General features: G+C 47.8%; 1 protein-coding gene across 1 annotated transcript in view; it reads left to right on the top strand.

The window, feature by feature from the left end:
* The window catches only part of LOC147124476 (calcium and integrin-binding protein 1-like), a 160,042-nt gene that overhangs the window by 123,908 nt on the left and 17,906 nt on the right, over positions 1-18,228 (top strand). Inside the window, exons 3-4 of the mRNA XM_085987673.1 lie at positions 7,630-7,735; positions 9,775-9,928. Coding sequence (XP_085843799.1) covers positions 7,630-7,735; positions 9,775-9,928 — 260 coding nt within the window. The remainder of the gene's footprint in view (positions 1-7,629; positions 7,736-9,774; positions 9,929-18,228) is intronic.

The raw sequence follows: 18,228 nt of genomic DNA, 5'->3' as shown, positions 1-18,228 counted from the left end.
CAGTCGCTCTCTCTCCCCCCCACAGTCGCTCTCTCTCCCCCCCAGTCGCTCTCTATCCCCCCCAGTCACTCTCTCTCTTCCCTCCCAGTCGCTCTCTCCCCCCCCAGTCGCTCTCTCTCCCCCCAGTCACTCTCTCTTCCCCCCCAGTCGCTCTCTCTTCCCCCCAGTCGCTCTCTCTTCCCCCCCAGTCGCTCTCTCTTCCCCCCAGTCGCTCTCTCTTCCCCCCCAGTCGCTCTCTCTTCCCCCCCAGTCGCTCTCTCTTCCCCCCCAGTTGCTCTCTCTTCCCCCCAGTCGCTCTCTCTTCCCCCCCACACGCTCACTCTCTTCCCCCCCACTCGCTCTCTCTTCCCCCCCACTCGCTCTCTCTCTTCCCCCCACTCGCTCTCTCTCTTCCCCCCCCACTCGCTCTCTCTCTTCCCCCCACTCGCTCTCTCTCTTCCCCCCACTCGCTCTCTCTCTTCCCCCCCACTCGCTCTCTCTCTTCCCCCCCCACTCGCTCTCTCTCTTCCCCCCCACTCGCTCTCTCTTCCCCCCCACTCGCTCTCTCTCTTCCCCCCCACTTGCTCTCTCTCTTCCCCCCCCACTCGCTCTCTCTCTTCCCCCCCACTCGCTCTCTCTTCCCCCACTCGCTCTCGCTCTTCCCCCCCACTCACTCTCTCCCTTCCCCGCCACTCGCTCTCTCTCTTCCCCCCCACTCGCTCTCTCTCTTCCCCCCCAGCCGCTCTCTCTCTTCCCCCCCACTCGCTCTCTCTCTTCCCCCCCACTCGCTCTCTCTCTTCCTCCCCACTCGCTCTCTCTCTTCCCCCCCACTCGCTCTCTCTCTTTCCCCCCCGCTCAGTCGCTCTCTCTCTCTCTTCCGCCCCCCCAGTCACTCTCTCTCTCTCTTCCGCCCCCCCACCCCCCCTCCCAGTCGCTCTCTCTCTCTCTTCCAACAACAACATGCCCTCGAAAAAGCCTCGGCACCGCCGGGCACCCCCAGCTAGTATTACATACATTATCATACATATATGTTATACACATCATAATATTTGAAAATGTTTGTACATAGCAACACATTCATGTACCTATTGCTATAATTCTGCAAATATTACAAATAGTTGATTTTTAGGTATGCCTGGTGCTGCTGCTGACATGCTTTTCTACACTCCTTATTGAACTAGGATTGGTCCCCTGGCTTGATGGTAATGGTAGAATGAGGGATATGCCGGGCCATGAGATTACATATTGTGATGGAATACAATTCTGCTACTGCTGATGGCCCACAGTGCCTCACGGATGCCCAGTTTTGAGCTGCTATTTCTGTTCTGAATCTATCCCATTATTGGTAGTGCCGCACAACACGATTGAGATTGTCCTCAGTGTGAAGATGGGACTTTGTCTCTACAATGACTGTGCGGTGGTCACAGCTACCAATGCTGTCATGGACAGATGCATCTGCGACAGGTAGATTGGTGAGGACGAGGTCGAGTAGGTTTTTCCCTCATGTTGGTTCTCTCATGACCTGTTGCAGGCCCAGATTGGCAGTTATCTCCTTCAGGACTCGGCCAGCTCGGTCAGTAGCCACTCTTGGTGATGGACATTGAAGTCCCCCACCCAGATTACACTCTGTGCCCTTGCTACTCTCAGTGCTTCTTCCAAGTGGTGTTCAACATGGAGGAGTACTGATTCATCAGCTGAGGGAGGGCGGTAGGTGGTAATCAGCAGGAGGTTTCCTTGCCCATACTTGACCTGAAGCCATGAGACTTCATGTGGTCTGGAGTCAATGTTGAGGACTCCCAGGGCCACTCCTTCCCGACTGTATACCACTGTATCGCCACCCTTGGTGGGTCTGTCCTGCCAGTGGGACAGGACATACCCAGGGATGGTGATGGAGGAGTTCGGGACATTGGCTGAAAGGTATGATTCTGTGAGTATGACTATGTCAGGCAGTTGCTTGACTAGCCTGTGGGACAGCTCTCCCAATTTTGGCACAAGTCCCCAGATGTTGGTGAGGAGGACTTTGCAGGGTCAACTGGGCTGGGTGTGCCGTTGTCTTGTCCGTAGCTGGTGCCGAGGTCGATGCCAGGTGGTCCGTCCAGTTTTATTCTTACTATTGTTTTTTGTAGCGGTTTGCTACAGCTGAGTGGCTTGCTGAGCCATTTCAGAGGGCTGTTAAGAGTCAACCACATTGCTGTGGGTCTGGAGTCACATATAGGCCAGACCAGGTAAGGACGGCAGATTTCCTTCCCTAAAGGACATTTGACTTCTGCCGATTGCCCTGGCTCTGCTGTGACCCACACCCCTTTTCCTGGGTCAGAGCTGATTATCTACGCAGGGTGAGCTGCTGCCACAATCTCCACCAGAGGGAGCCTGCTGCTGCCAATAGGCACAATTTAGCCATGCTGCAGTGGGAGCACTGCAATACCAGAATCATAGAAAAATAGAATAGTACAGCACAGAATGAGGTCATTCGGCCCATCGAGACTGTGCCGCCTCTTTCGAAGAGCAATCCAGTTAGTCCCACTCCCTGCTCTTTCCCCATATCGCTGCAATTTTTTCTCCTTCAAGTATTTATCTAATTCCCTTTTGAAAGCTACTATTATATATTTATCCACCACCCTATCAGGCAGTGCATTCCAAATCCTAACCACTCGTTGCGTAAAAATGTTTTTCCTCATGTCGCCTCTGGTTCTTTTGCCAATCGCCTAAAATCTGTGCCCTCTGGTTATCGGTCCTTCAGCCATTGGAAATGGTTTCTCTTAAATTAACTCTATCTAAAGCCTTCATGATTTTAAACACCTCTATCAAATCTCCTCTTAGCCTCTTAAAAGGGAGGTGAGCCACGTTTGAAAGGACATAAGAGCCCCCCAAAGATTTTTTATAAATTTCAATAAAGGGTCGCCAGGAGCTGATTGGCTTGGAAAAAAAGGTAAGGGGTTTTAATGGAAGAAAAAAAGACATTACCAGAACACCAGGCCCTCTTCCTCCAAAAGAGGACTCAGCAGGCCTTCAGTCGCTGCTCTAGAGTATACTGCCACCCCTATCCTGAAGGTCCCTGTGTTTGGCTTGGAACCCAGTCTCCACCTCTCCCCTGTCATTGACATGCTGCGGAGCAGTCCAGGCTTCGTCGGCATACTTCCTTGTGGTGGCAAGAGAGAAATCCAAGTTGGCAGTGGCAAGGGCGCAAATGCAGCCATGTGCCTCCCTGCCCTATTTTATTTCCCTTCATTTTCTTTCACTATACTGCCAGATAATCAAGGCCAAACATCCACCCAGGAAATATTTATTATTGATCACTGAACTATCAGTTGCTTATAATTCCATCCATAGCCTTTGTGATGGTCCTGTAAGCAAGATTCTTGCGGTTTGCCAGTATCTTGAAGAGCTGTGAGTTGTTTGGTATTTGAGAGACTGTCTTGTCAACTGTGAAAACCTAACTTAATTATCCTGTCTTTCACTGCAAGAAATGTTTCACAATGGATTAGCTTTGTTTGATTGTGAATGATCTGTCTATATTCTTTTGTAAGAAGTCACACAACACCAGGTTATAGTCCAACAGCTTTATTTGAAACCACAAGCTTTCGGAGCGCTGCTCCTTCGTCAGGTGAAGTGGGGAAATGCATAAAGACACAGACTTATATAGTCAGAGAATAAGTGTCAGATGTTTACAGGTAATCTTGCCTGTTCAACTTGCCAACAGGCAAGATTACCTGTAAACATCTGACATTATTCTCTGACTATATAAGTTGTGTCTTTATGCATTTCTCCACTTCACCTGACGAAGGAGCAGCGCTCCGAAAGCTTGTGATTTCAAATAAAGCTGTTGGACTATAACCTGGTGTTGTGTGACTTCTTACATTTGTCCACCCCAGTCCAACTCCGGCATCTCCACACCATATATTCTTTTGTATTAACCTGGATCAAGGTATCTCTGAGAATGCAGCACACGCTCCCTGAAGTGACACTTTAGCCTAACGTCCTGGAGCAGGGCTTGAACCCTCAACCTTTTAACTCAGAGACAAAGTTATTGTCAACATTTCCAACACTTAGAGCTCGATCTTACCTCCCATAATCACGAGACTTAGTGGTGGAAAATTAAGAGAAACTTAACTGCCATAATAAACGACAGCTACAAGGCTATACAAAAGTCTAGTTCTGGAACTTAGTTCTGATTGGAATTGTGAAATATCAGGAGCTCAGCAATAAGAAGATATTCAAGACTTCTACAGACTGATGGGGTGATAGCATTCCACTAAGAGACACTTGCATACCATCAATGATCCCGTTGTGTTCTTTGCATGGTATTTTCTAAGTTATAATTTAATATTAGCCCATAGACTCCATCTAGTGGTTATATGAGTATAATTTCACTCTGTAGTTTTATAAAGTCAATGTTCAGTTCCGTATGATACAACAGTACTTCTGTAGGAACGGAGGTTCCTAGCTGAAGAATTGAGATTGACGCAGAGAATCAAAAACAATAAAATTTAATGAACAAACGAAGTTAAACAGTAAACTGCTGGATACAATGCAAATAGGTCTGGTCTGGTTGAAAGCCTCTCTAGAACTGCTAGAAGGTTCCGAGCACTGACGTCATGACGTCATCACATTCTTCCCGCCATTGGGGGATCACGTGACGGGCGGCATGACGTCATCACGCGGAGTAAAGGAAAGAAGCCATAGTACAGTTAACAGATACATTAAAGGTGCAGCCCCCGGTTGCACTACATTGCTGTTAAAGGAATTATAAACAATTGTCCTGAATGCCCTGGTGGCTCCGCCACACTTCAATTATTTGTAATAATTGCGGAATTTTAGCAATAGGTACATGAATGTGTTGCTATGTACAAACATTTTCAAATATGATTTGTATAACATATATGTATGTTAATGTATGTAATGTAAGTAATGAATACCTAAAAATGCGGTGCCAACCTGGGGAGGTTGCAACACAGGACTACATGCCTGCTAACAAGTGGAAGCAGCATGCTATAGACAAGGCTAAGCAATCCCACAATCAACAGATCAGATCAAAGCTTTGCAGTACTGCCACATCCAGTTGTAAATGGTGGTGGACCATTAAATAACTAATGGGAAGGGGAAACGCCATGAATATCTCCATCCTCATTGCTGGTGGAGACCAGCACGTGAGTGCAAAAGAGAAGGCTGAAGCGTTTGCAACCATCTTCAGTCAGAAGTGCCGAGTGGATGATCCATATCGGCCTCCTCCTGAGGTCCCCACCATCACAGAAGCCAGTCTTCAGCCAATTCGATTCACTCCACATGATATCAAGAAACAGCTGAGCGCATTGGATACAGCAAAGGCTGTGGGCCCCGACAACATCCGGGTTGTCATGCTGAAGACTTGTGCTCCAGAACTAGCCGCGCCTCTAGCAAAGCTATTCCAGTACAGCTATAACACTGGCATCTACCCGACAATGTGGAAAACTGCCCAGGCATATCCTGTCCACAAAAAAAAAGCAGGACAAATCCAATCCGGCCAATTACTGCCCCATCAGTCTACTCTCAATCATCAGCGAAGTGATAGAAGGTGTCATCGACAGTGCTATCAAGCGGCACTTACTCACCAATAACCTGCTCACTGATGCTCAGTTTGGGTTCTGCCAGGACCACTCAGCTCCAGACCTCATTACAGCCTTGGTCCAAACATGGAAAAAAGAGCTGAATTCAAGAGGTGAGGTGAGAGTGACTGTCCTTGACATCAAGGCAGCATTTGACCGAGTGTGGCATCAAGGAGCCCTAGTAAAACTGAAGTCAATGGGAATCGGGGGAAAAACTCTCCACTGGCTGGAGTCATACCTAGCACAAAGGCTGTGGTGGTTGGAGGTCAATCATCACAGCCCCAGGACATCGCTGCAGGAGTTCCTCAGGGCAGTGTCCTAGGCCCAACCATCCTCAGCTGCTTCATCAATGACCTTCCCTCCATCATAAAGTCAGAAGTGGGGATATTCACTGATGACTGCACAGTGTTCAGTGCCATTCGCAACTCCTCAGATAATGAAGCAGTCCGTGCCCGCATGCAGCAAAACTTGGACGACATTCAGGCTTGGGCTGATAAGTGGCAGGTAACATTCGCGCCACACAAGTGCCAGGCAATGACTATCCAACAAGCGAGTGTCTAACCACCACCCCTTGCCATTCAACATCATTACCATTGCTGAATCCCCCACCACCAACATCCAGGGGGGTCACCATTGACTAGAAACTTTACTGGACCAGCCACATAAATACTGTGGCAACAAGAGCAGGTCAGAGGCTGGTTATTCTGCGGCGAGTGTCTCACCTCCTGACTCCACAAAACCTTTACATCATCTTCAAGGCACAAGTAAGGAGTATGATGGAATACTCTCCACTTGCCTGGATGAGTGCAGCTCCAACAACACTCAAGAAGCTCGACACCATCCAGGGCAAAGCAGCCCGCTTGATTGGCACCCCATCCACCACCTTAAACATTCACTCCCTCCACCACTGGCGTACCGTGGCTGCACTGTGTACCATCTACAAGATGCACTGCAGCAACTCACCAAGGCTTCTTCGGCAGCACCTCCCAAACCCGCGACCTCTTCCACCTAGAAGGACAAGGTCAGCAGGCACATGGGAACACCACCCTCCAAGTTCCCCTCCAAGTCACATACCATCCTGACTTAGAAGTATATCGCCGTTGATTCGTCGTCACTGGGTCAAAATCCTGGAACTCCCTCCCCAACAGCACTGTGGGAGTACCTTCACCACATGGACTGCAGTGGTTCAAGTAGGCGGCTCCCCACCACCTTCTCAAGAGCAATTAGGGATGGTCAATAAATGCTGGCCTTGCCAGCGACACCCACATCGAATTAAAAAAAAGAAACCGGAAACATGAGCAGCCTCTTTATGCCCTTATTAAATATCTAATGAAGCTGTCATACAGTCTCTGTGACAGAAAAATGGTGGCAGACAGCAAGATCAGAAATTCTGGACTTTGTGTAAAATAAGCTGGTAAGTTCCACTAACTTTTTCTTTTCTGGCCCCTGCTTGCTCATGTTACGTTGGGAAAAGTACTTTCATTGGCAGGAGCCTCCATGTTATAGTTTGTCTCAGTTGGTAGCACTCCTGACTTTGAGGGAGAAAGTTGTGGGTTGAAGCCCCACTCCATGACTTGAGCATATAATTTAGGCTAACTTCAGTGCATTGTTCAAGGTGCTATCTTTTGAAGGAGATTGAATGAAATATTAACCCGAGACCCTAACCACCTCTTCAGGTGGATGTAAAAGATCCCATCGCAGTATTTGAAGAAAATCAGGGCACTTTCCTGATGTCCTGGTAAATATTCCTCCCTCAACCAAAACAGATTAACTGGTCAATTATCTAATTTTCTGTTTGTGGGACCTTGCTGTAAGTTAATGGCTGCTACATTTGCATTTTTGCCTACATAACAAAGAACAATGCAAAAGTGCTGTATGAACAAAAGTTATTCTTTATTTGTGCCTTGTAACGTACTATTCATTCACATTATAATTTACCAGCAATCCAATGAAACTGTATGAGAAATGAAACCAATTTACTGATGGTTCGAATATTTAAAGGTATAGGGCTGTAACACAAAAATGTTTTCTGAAGAGATAATTATTGACTTTATATTTAATCTTTCAGAGCCTGTGAGAGATTTAAAGAACTGGTTCCAGAACATATTACAGATTTTACCAGAGGTAATGTACGATCTCCCATGCAACAAATGGTACAAATCAATGAGTTAAAGGTAAGGATCAAATTGATCAAGTGCTGATTTGATTAAAATGGATTATTTTGTGAATTTTTTTGAATGTTCTTTATTGACACATTTAGTTAAATGCCTGAAACAGCTTGTCAAATAAAGCATTGCCTCCATTGGTCCCAGCCTTATGAATACCATAAATGCAACAACATTTCTCCCCAGTGATTTGGCAGTGCCAGCAAGGAGCTTTGCCCGCTATCAGTACAATTTGTAAATTTGGGCCAGGCTTGGCATGGTTTTTTGAGATACACCCTTGATGGGTGAGGCTGGCCACATGCAGTGTGAAGTTGGAAAATTACCTTTATGATCATCGGAGCTTTTATTAACCTTTACAGTGTGTAGTGTCACCCTGTTCCTTGTATCTTCCCTCAGTGCTTCTGCTTAGTGAAAGTGTACGGTGTGTGTCTTCTACTTCTTAACCATGTGCTCCTTCAGATGCAGGTTGTGACCTTCTCCATAGATGCTCCAATTGCACAGTTTGCTTGGCATAAAAGAAAGACTTGCATTTACATAGCACCTTTCATGACCTCAGGACATCCCAAAGCCTGTTGTAATGAAGGGAAACATGGCAGTCAATTTGTGCACAGCAAGGTCTCGCAAATAGCAATGTGATAATGATCAGATTATCTGTTTTAGTGCTGTTGGTTGAGGGATAAACATTTGTCAGGACACCTCTGCTCCCCTGCTCTTGGCCTACTCTGAAAGGTCTGCCTAAACTGCCAATATTGACTACCAGCCTGTGTTTGTAGGCAAGCTGTATGAGGTGTGAAACTCTGCACTCAGCAGTAGTGGGAGCACTCAAGCAGAGTACTCTGACCAGTAAGTTGCTTCTTCTGCAATTCCACCTGCACCTGGTCCTCCTCACGTGTCCTCTGTGCTTTACCAAGTGGTCCGTCCTGCAACTCACTAACTGGCCCCATGAAGTGGATGGAGCTGTGGTTGCGGTTGTCAACATTTTATAATCTGTTCTTCTTCTGCCCCTGTAGGTTCCCTAGAGGCACCCTTTTCTCTTGGGAACACACAAGGGCAGAAGAAGAACAGATTTTAGAATGCTGGCAGTGAAACACGCCTTGAAAAATAGTTTACATAAGACATTCCAGTGTGTTATGCTGAAGTGCTGTGGTCAATGCCTGTGCCTGAGGGTGTCAAGAGCGATTGAGTAAGAAGAAAAAGAATGAACACAAAAGATGATACCAGCCACGAGCTTGAAAAATTTTTTCCTAAATATCTTACTTTCTTTGATATGTGAGACAGTGTTGAATGTCTTTCTGAATTCCAGGTAAATAACATCCATTGCATCGTCCTAACCACCAGGTCTGTAACCTCCTCAAAGAACTCCAGTAAAAAGATCAAATAGGATTTGAATCCCTACTGGCTCTCTCTAATCAGTCCCTATCCTTCCAGATGATCCTTTATGCCATTCCTGAATCGACATAAGTCTCACAAGGTCTGTAATTTGAGGGTTCATCCCTTGCCCCCTTTTTAAAAATAGGGGTCACTTCGCTACTTTCTAATTCATTGGAATGTTAACTGATTTCATTGTACTTTGCAGAATATCAGCAAGGGAATTTGCAATCTTCTCAGCCAACTCCATTCGCATACTTGCATTGAAATTGTCACAACCATGCTTTTTGTTTACGTTAAGCTTTCTTTGTGATACTAAGGATTTCCAGCCTGCTCTTTCCCTAATACTGTTCCCTCAGTTTAAGCATCCCTCTCCTTTTTCAATGCGAAAAATAATTTGATAATTCTACCACTTCTCTGTCCTCAAACATTGCTTCCCCACTGTTACTAGTAAATGGTCCAATGTCCCTCTGTACCCTTTTCTTATTCCAGAATATACTTAAAAATGTTTTCTTATTGTCCTTAATATTTTCTGCTTTATTCCATTCATGCTTCCTCTGAGCCTTTTATTGGTTTCTTGGCATTCTCTGCTTGATTCTACAGTTCTCCTACTTCTGGTTTGTATCTAAGATATTTTGCAATATTTTTACATATACTGTATAAAACATTTCTAATTTCAGGCAAATCCATTTAAGAAAAGGATCTGTTGGATATTCTCTACATCCAAATTGAATAATGGCAGCATTTCTTTTGAAGATTTCCTTGATATGTTTTCTGCTTTTAGTGAGGCTGCCCCCATCAGTGTGAAAGCTGAATATGCATTCAGGATCTTGGGTAAGAATGGGTCTAAGCTATCTACTGACAACAACTTTTGTGGTTCGCAAAGGTAATTAAATACAAAAAATCTTAAAAATTAACTAGTTGATCTCCTGTGACGTTGCTAGGGGACAAAAGTTAAAAAAGGCATCTCTTTCTTTCGATAACTTGCTTTCTGCATATCTCCAACATGGCCATTCTTTTTACTTTCTCTTTGACATTTTGAGAAATCGCGGGGGGGGGGGGAGAGCCTCGGGAAATCGCGGGGGCGCGCGAGCCTCTGGAAATCGCGGGGCGCTCGCGCCGGCCGCACTGACCGCGCATGCGCCGGCCGCAGCTCAGCATTCCCGCTCTGGCAACGGCACCGGACCTCAGGTAGGCAGGAGGAGGGGCCGGAGAGAGGGACAGAGGGGAGCGGGGGAGGGACTCAGACAGGGGTGGGGGTGGGCGACGGGAGGGGAGCGGGTGGGCGAGGGGAGGGAGACAGGGGAGGGAGGGATAGGACAGGGAGAGGACATGACAGGGAGAGGGGGGACACACAGGGGCAGGGAGACCAAGCGCCCCAAAATTGCCCTCGCGCCCCAAAATTGCCCTCGCGCCCCAAAATTGCCCTCGCGCCCCAAAATTTCACTCACAACGCGGGGCTCCCCAGCTAGTCTATATATATAAAGCGGCTCTTCTGTCTGTCCCGATGTCTGTCTGTCTGTCCGCCTGGTCTCTATGCGTTTGGAAGTTACAGAGCGTACCGACGCGCGCGTCGCCTCAAAAGAAAGCTTGCGATTCCGGACCGGTCATAGGCGTATTTACGTTTCGGCCGGACAAAAATCCCGCCCGCGGTATCCCAAAAACGTTCAGCGTTCCACTCATTAGCATCTCATTAGCGACCGTGTGACGTCGAGGTCTTCCGACAGTTGAGTGTCGAGTGACTCGACCATTGACCAATCCTACGCTTCGGTGACCTGACCGGTCGACCAATCGGTGCGTGTGTGGGCGGGCCTTATCCTTCTGAACCGAGGTGAGTGGCCGCCATCTTGATTTTCCACGATTTTTTCCCCCGCACTTTCTGTGTGTTAGGGAACTAAGGTAAATATTTCAATTATGTGTTAGGCAATTAATTAACAATTTATTTGAGTTTTATATTGTGTTTAGCAACCCCCCCCCCTCCTCCTCACCCTCGCGCAGGGGGGACTCGGGGCCTGAAGCTGAAAAAATTTCTCTCTCTCTTTCTTCCCTCTCTCTCTCTCCTTCTCCTCTTCCCTCTCTCCTCTTCCCTCTCTCCTCTTCCCTCTCTCTCCTTCTCCTCTTCCCTCTCTGTCTCTCTCTACTTCCCCCTCTCAGGTGTCGCGGACGGAGCGCGGGCGCGCCGCCCGAAGTTTCCCGCTCGCTAACGGCCTTGCCGGCTCCCGCGGGCCGCTCGCACTGACCGCGCATGCGCCGCCCGCACTGACCGCGCATGCGCCGCCCGCACTCACCGCGCATGCGCCGCTCACACTCACCGCGCATGCGCCGCCCGCCCGCCCGCAGCGGCCGTCCATCAGCCGCGCGATACGCGGGGGACCTCAGCAACGGCACCGGACCTCAGGCGCTAGGCAGGGGGAGGGGCCGGAGAGAGGGACAGAGGGGAGTGGGGGGGGGGAGAAAAACATAGAAACATAGAGATAGGAACAGGAGTAGGCCATTCGGCCCTTCGAGCCTGCTCCGCCATTCAATGAGATCATGGCTGATCTTCGTCTGAGATCATAGCTGATCTTACCAGTTCAGTACCCCGTCCCCGCCTTTTCTCCGTAACCCTTAATCCCCTTAGCCTTCAGAAATATATCCAATTCTCTCTTGAAAATATTTATTGAATTAGCCTTCACAGCCCTCTGTGGCAGGGAATTCCACAGGCTCACCACTCTTTGAGTGAAGAAATTCTTCCTCATCTCTGTTTTAAATGATTTGCCCGCTATTTTTAGACTGTGGCCCCTGGTTCTGTGCTCCCCGGCCATTGGAAACATTCTCTCTGAATTCAGCCTGTCCAGGCCTGCCATAATTTTATATGTTTCGATGAGATCCCCTCTCAATCTTCTAAACTCCAGTGAGTACAAGCCCAAACTATTTAATCTCTCTTCGTAGGTCATTCCCGCCATTCCAGGTATCAGCCTGGTGAATCGCCGTTGCACTCTTTCCATGGCAAGAACATCCTTCCGCAGATGGGGCGACCAAAACTGTACACAATACTCCAGATGCGGTCTCACCCGCACCTTGTACAGCTGTAGTAAGGTATCCCTATTCCTATACTCGAACCCCCTTGATATGAAGGCCAACATACCATTTGCCTTCTTAATCGCCTGTTGCACCTGCATGCTCTCCTTCAGTGACTGGTGCACAAGAACACCCAGGTCCCTCTGCACTTCCCCATCTCCCAATCTATTGCCATTTAGATAATAATCTACCCTCCTGTTTTTACCCCCAAAGTGGATAACCTCGCATTTATCCACATTATAGTGCATCTGCCACGTATCCGCCCATTCCCCCAACCTGTCCAAATCGCACTGTAGCCTCCTGACATCCTCATCAGAGCCCACCCCTCCTCCTAGTTTAGTGTCGTCAGCGAATTTGGAAATATTGCATCCAATTCCCTGATCCAGATCATTTATATATATTGTGAACAGCTGGGGTCCCAGGACAGATCCTTGCGGCACCCCGCTGGTCACTGCCTGCCACTCCGAAAACGAGCCGTTTATTCCAACTCTCTGTTTTCTATCCGCCAGCCAGTTCTCTATCCACGTTAATACTTTGCCCCCAATTCCATGAGCCTTAATTTTGCATGATAATCTTTTGTGTGGAACCTTATCGAAGGCTTTCTGGAAGTCAAGGTACACCACATCCACTGGCTCTCCCCCATCTATTTTACCAGTTACTTCCTCAAAAAATTCCAGCAGATTAGTCAAACACGATTTACCCTTTGTAAATCCATGTTGACTCTGTCCGATCCTTTCCCCATTTGTCAAGTGCTCCGCTATTTTATCCTTAATAATGGACTCTAGCATTTTGCCCACAACCGATGTAAGGCTTACTGGTCTATAATTCCCTGCTTTCTCTCTACCCCCCTTTTTAAATATTGGGGTAACATTAGCTACCCTCCAATCCACGGGTACTGTTCCCGAGTCAATGGAGTTCCGGAAGATGATCCTTAGAGCATCTGCTATCTCCAGGGCCACCTCCTTAAGTACCCTAGGATGTAGTTTATCAGGCCCCGGGGATTTGTCAGCCTTCAGTCCCCTCAACTTACCCAACACCATATCCCTAGAGATACTAATTTCTGTCAGCTCCTCCCTCTCATTAATCCCTATGTTTGCCGATATTCCTGGGAGGTTATTTGTGTCCTCCTTTGTGAATACAGAACCAAAGTATGAGTTTAATTGGTCTGCCATTTCCTTATTCTCCATTATATATTCTCCCGAATCGGACTGCAAGGGACCGACTTGGGATTTTACCAGTCTTTTCCTCCTGATATACCGATAAAAGCTTTTGCAGTCTGTCTTTATGTTTGCTGCAAGTTTACTTTCGTATTCTATTTTCCCCTTCCTGATTAATCCCTTTGTCCTCTTTTGCTGTATCCTGTACTGCCCCCAATCTTCCGGTCTGGTGCTTTTTTTTGCCAGTTGATATGCCCTTTTTTTTGATTTTATGCTGTCCCTAATTTCCCTCGTTATCCACGGTTGAGTCACCTTTTCAGGTTTATTTTTATGCCAAACCGGTATAAACATGTTCTGGAATTCTTCCATTCTATCTTTGAATGCTTGCCATTGTCTATCCACTGTCAATCCCCCCAGAAACACCACCCAATCAATCTTACCCAATTCCCGTCTCATACCCTCGTAATTCCCTTTATTTAAGTTCTGGACCTTAGTCTCTGATTCAATTTCCTCACTCTCCATCTCGACTGAGAGCTCGATCATATTATGATCGCTCTGACCCAAGGGGCCTCGTACAAGAAGATTGCTGATAAGTCCCTTCTCATTGCACAATACCCAGTCTAAAATGGCCTGATCTCGAGTCGGCTCCTCGACATATTGGTCCAGATAACCGTCCCGAAAACATTCCAGGAATTCCTCCTCCTCAGAATTTTTACTAATTTGGGTAGTCCAATCAATATGTAAATTAAAGTCACCCATGATGACAGCTGTGCTCTTATCGCACGCTTCTCTAATTTCCCTTTTTATGCCTTCCCTCACCTCCATATTACTATTTGGAGGCCTATATATCACACCCACTAACGTTTTCCTCCCCTTGCTATTTCTCATTTCTACCCATACAGATTCCGTTTCATCCGAGTTAATATCCTTCCTTTCCATTGCATTAATCCCCTCCTTTACCAGCAATGCTACCCCACCTCCCCTACCTTTTTGCCGATCCTTCCTAAATATTGTATATCCCTGGATGTTAAGTTCCCAGCCTTGCCCACCCTGCAGCCACGTTTCTGTAATCCCAAACAAATCATACTTGTTTACCTCTATTTCCACAACTAATTCATCCACCTTGTTCCTAATGCTTCTAGCATTAAGATACAAAGCCTTCAGGCTTGCTTTTTTCACACTCTCATTATGAATTAGTTTGGCCCTTTGTGTTTCTCTCCTTTGCTTATTGCTTCTCACCTTTCTACCATCTATTTCTGACTTCATATGACTTCCCTCTTTTCCACTACCTAGGTTCCCATCCCCCTGCCAAATTAGTTTAAATCCTCCCGGAGAGAGGGAGACAGGGAGGGGAGGGGGGGGAGAGGGAGACAGGGAGGGGAGGGGGGGAGAGGGAGACAGGGAGGGGAGGGGGGAGAGGGAGACAGGGAGACAGGGAGGGAGGGAGACGGAGGGAGGGAGACAGGGAGGGAGGGAGACAGGGAGGGAGGGAGACAGGGAGGGGAGGGAGAGAGGGGAGGGAGAGAGGGGAGGGAGAGAGGGGAGGGGAGAGAGGGGAGGGAGAGAGGGGAGGGGAGGGAGAGAGGGGAGGGAGGGATAGGACAGGGAGAGGACATGACAGGGAGAGGGGGGACACACCGGGGCAGGGAGACCAAACGCCCCAAAATTGCCCTCGCGCCCCAAAATTGCCCTCGCAACGCGGGGCTCCCCAGCTAGTATATATATATATTACAGTCCCCACCAAGCAATGGCTGGTATAGTGGTAGCGTTAATGACATTAAAAATTAAACCAAGAAGGGCTGCTGATCCCATTGATGACCCAGTGATCCCAATGGCAGCTGGGTGAGATAGTTTGTCAGCAAAACAATAAATGTTTTTAAGATACCTGCGAATGGCCTGGATTTTGCTGTACTAATAACGGCGAGACTATCAGTGCTCACTGTTATTACAGGGTAAAGCTGACAGCAACTTCTGGCGTCCGCACATGCGCAGCTAAATGCGGAAATCTGGAAGTTGCTGTCTGTGATACCCTGTTCCTCCACAGGGTGCGCTGTTGTTATCTTCGGAAGATGGAATCTGCCCAGAGATCACTGTAATGTCGTGAACTTAGGCTAATTACCCACTAGTCTCGTACTAAAGACAGATGAAAATGTTATGGCTAGTGCAATCACGAGTAACTACATTTTTAATGCTGTAATAAATGATAATTACTGCAGAACAACCTCTCTGGCCCTGAAAAATTAATTTTTTAAGTGTCAAGTCTCATTCCCTTTGAAGAAAATTAATGTTAAAGATTAAATTTAAAAAAAAGTTTTTCTGTTTTTCTCTTCTATGTCTCTCCCTTAATCCCATGTGTATGTCCCAATGTATATTTTGCTTCCTGTACAATGATTTAAATGTAACTTATATTTCCTGTTTTTTTACTTCCTGCTTTGCAGTCCACGTGTTTCAGTGACAATTCTTCAATCTGATTGTTTGAAGCGCCTCCCTGCTGCTTTAACTGCTCACAGATGCCACAGATCCCCTGTAGAGAGCACTGCACTGGATCAGACGCCTGATTATTCTGCTGACAAGCCCGCGAAAAATCTCTGGGCAACTGTATGCGAGGTGAACGATGTTCCTTCGCCACTCACAGCAAAATCTGGGCCAATATACAAGAAAACATTGCCCTTTATACACTCACCTTAAATGGCAAATTTGCTGAAGGATCTGGCTTAATGGGGTAATTTCTACTGATGTTCATTTGACTTCCTCACAAACTTCTCGAAGCCAGTTCCTTCAGTTATGCTATAGCCCTTGGTCTTGCATCAGTTTAGCAGACCATCCTTTGACACAGGCACAGAACTCTACTCCCCAGATTATACTTTTTTCATGTCCGTTTTATTACAGCATTAAAAAAAGTTTCTAGATGATCTACTGGATCTTAAAATGCAGCTTTGGGTTACAGTTTTACTACACCAAATAGACACCAACCTCCTGGCTTAAATGTGCTTGGGAGCCATACTGTTTCTCAAGTTACTATATACATTTATGTAATCACATGAACTAGTGAGTAAACACAGCTGTTTACTCACTAGGAACGACAGGTAGAGGAGGTGGTTTGCAGTCGGCTGGGAGCTGCAGGAGCGCTATTTAAAGGCGTGCATGTCCTGTTTTTTTTGTCAGCAAACAATGCTGCCGTGTCACTTTGAGAGAGGCAGACAGGCATTTTGACCCATTTTCGGTTTTCCTACTTGAAGGAGTTTTGCTCCTGACAAAAATTTATCAGGTTCATTTGTGTTACATTTGATACTGCAACATTTCCAACACTTAATGAGGGCTGTACTGTCACGGGACCTCGCCCTCCAGCGTCACCATCGTAGGCAGCGGAGGCAGAGAGAAAGATTGGAAAACGTGGCCAGAGGGAGGAGGGCCAACAGGGCTCTCAACAGGAGGCCTTGCCCTCCCAGGGTATTCCGGGAGCAGTTCTCCTACATTCATCTGTCAGAGGAGCAGTGCCTTAGAAGGCTTCGCTTCAGCAAGGAGGTGGTCACAGAGCTTTGCCACCTTTTGCAGCCAGACCTCCAGCCTCAGCTCAGGACCAGGATGTCTCGCAGTGGCAGTGAAGGTCACAGTCACTCTCAATTTCTATGCCAGTGGCTCCTTCCAGGTTTCAACAGGGGATATTGCAAACATTTCACAGTTCGCCGTCCATTGCTGCATCCGGGAGGTGACAAATGCTCTGTACAGAAGGAGAAGGGAGTACATCTCATTCCCCATGATCAGAGACAAACAGCATGAACGCTCATGTGGCTTTGCAAGGATAGCGGGCTTCCCCATGGTTCAGGGCGCCATTGACTGCACCCACATGGCATTGCGTAGCCTCGGCCTGTGCTGCAATAGCTGCTGCCACCTCACCCCGACACGTGGCATGAGGTCTGGGTCCCCATGGTCTCTCTCCGAGTCAACCATCGTCTGCAAAGTTCCAAGGATGGTCTCGATGGTTTGTGCAGAGATGTGAGCAATGTTGGAGGCAGACTCCTCCATGCTCCTAGCCAGTACATCCATGCTCTCGGGCACCCTTACCATTGCACCCATGAGCTCAGTATGCATGCTCATTGCCTCGACATAGAGGTCCTCATCTGAGTCCTGTGCAGCAGAACTCATGTGCACACTCACCCTCCGGGGAGATGGCCCTCGAGCTTTCCTTTCCCCATGGCGTTGCTGCAGCCCGCTGAGTCCCAGAGCTTCACTCACATCAGACCCATTCCTAGGCTCCCCTCCAGCGATCGCGTGGCCCCATTATCGGATGTCTCGCCCTCGGGAGACACAGGCAGTGAGGCTCCGGCTAGGTGTTCCTCCTCCTCTCCCACGTCGCTGCCACTGGGAGGCTGAGGGACAGGCTGATCAGATGGTGGCTGATTACCTGAAAGCATTAAGGCACAAGAGTGGGTATAATGTCAGGGGAGGGGGGCAGGAAGGGAGCAAGGAATGGAGACAGTATACTTCGATGGAAAGTGGGAAGGGCTTGTGTTGTGAGGGGGCAGTGGTGTGAGAGAAGAGGGAGAGGTGATGAACATACCGTTGTTGTCCCCAAGGGGTTCAACCTCTCTGACTGTCACAGCGTCCATGACCTGGGCCGTGATGATGCTGCGCACTCAATTCTCCAGCTGTGTAAGGGGGTGCAGCGCCGCCTGACCTCCTCCCATGCATTGCTGCTCCCTCCTGTTATGAGCAAGCTTGGCCTGCAAGAAAAAGGACAGCGTGTGAGTGTGCAGTCATGTGTTTGGCAGATGTGCCTACCATAGTTGAATAGCTGTTAATGTATGCAAGGCGTGAGATGTGGATGTGACTTTTAGTAGGTGGGCATAGTTGGTGGGTGAGCGTTGGGGATTTGGCAGTTTATACCATTTGTGCACAGAGTGAGGTTGCGAAGGT

Source organism: Somniosus microcephalus, chromosome 1, assembly GCF_052327205.1.
Source record: "Somniosus microcephalus isolate GS21.2 chromosome 1, FLI_Smic_1.0, whole genome shotgun sequence".
In the NCBI taxonomy this organism is placed as follows: Eukaryota; Metazoa; Chordata; class Chondrichthyes; order Squaliformes; family Somniosidae; genus Somniosus; species Somniosus microcephalus.
The sequence above is the reverse complement of the archived record's forward strand: the minus strand, read 5'-3'. Positions and strand labels throughout refer to the sequence as shown.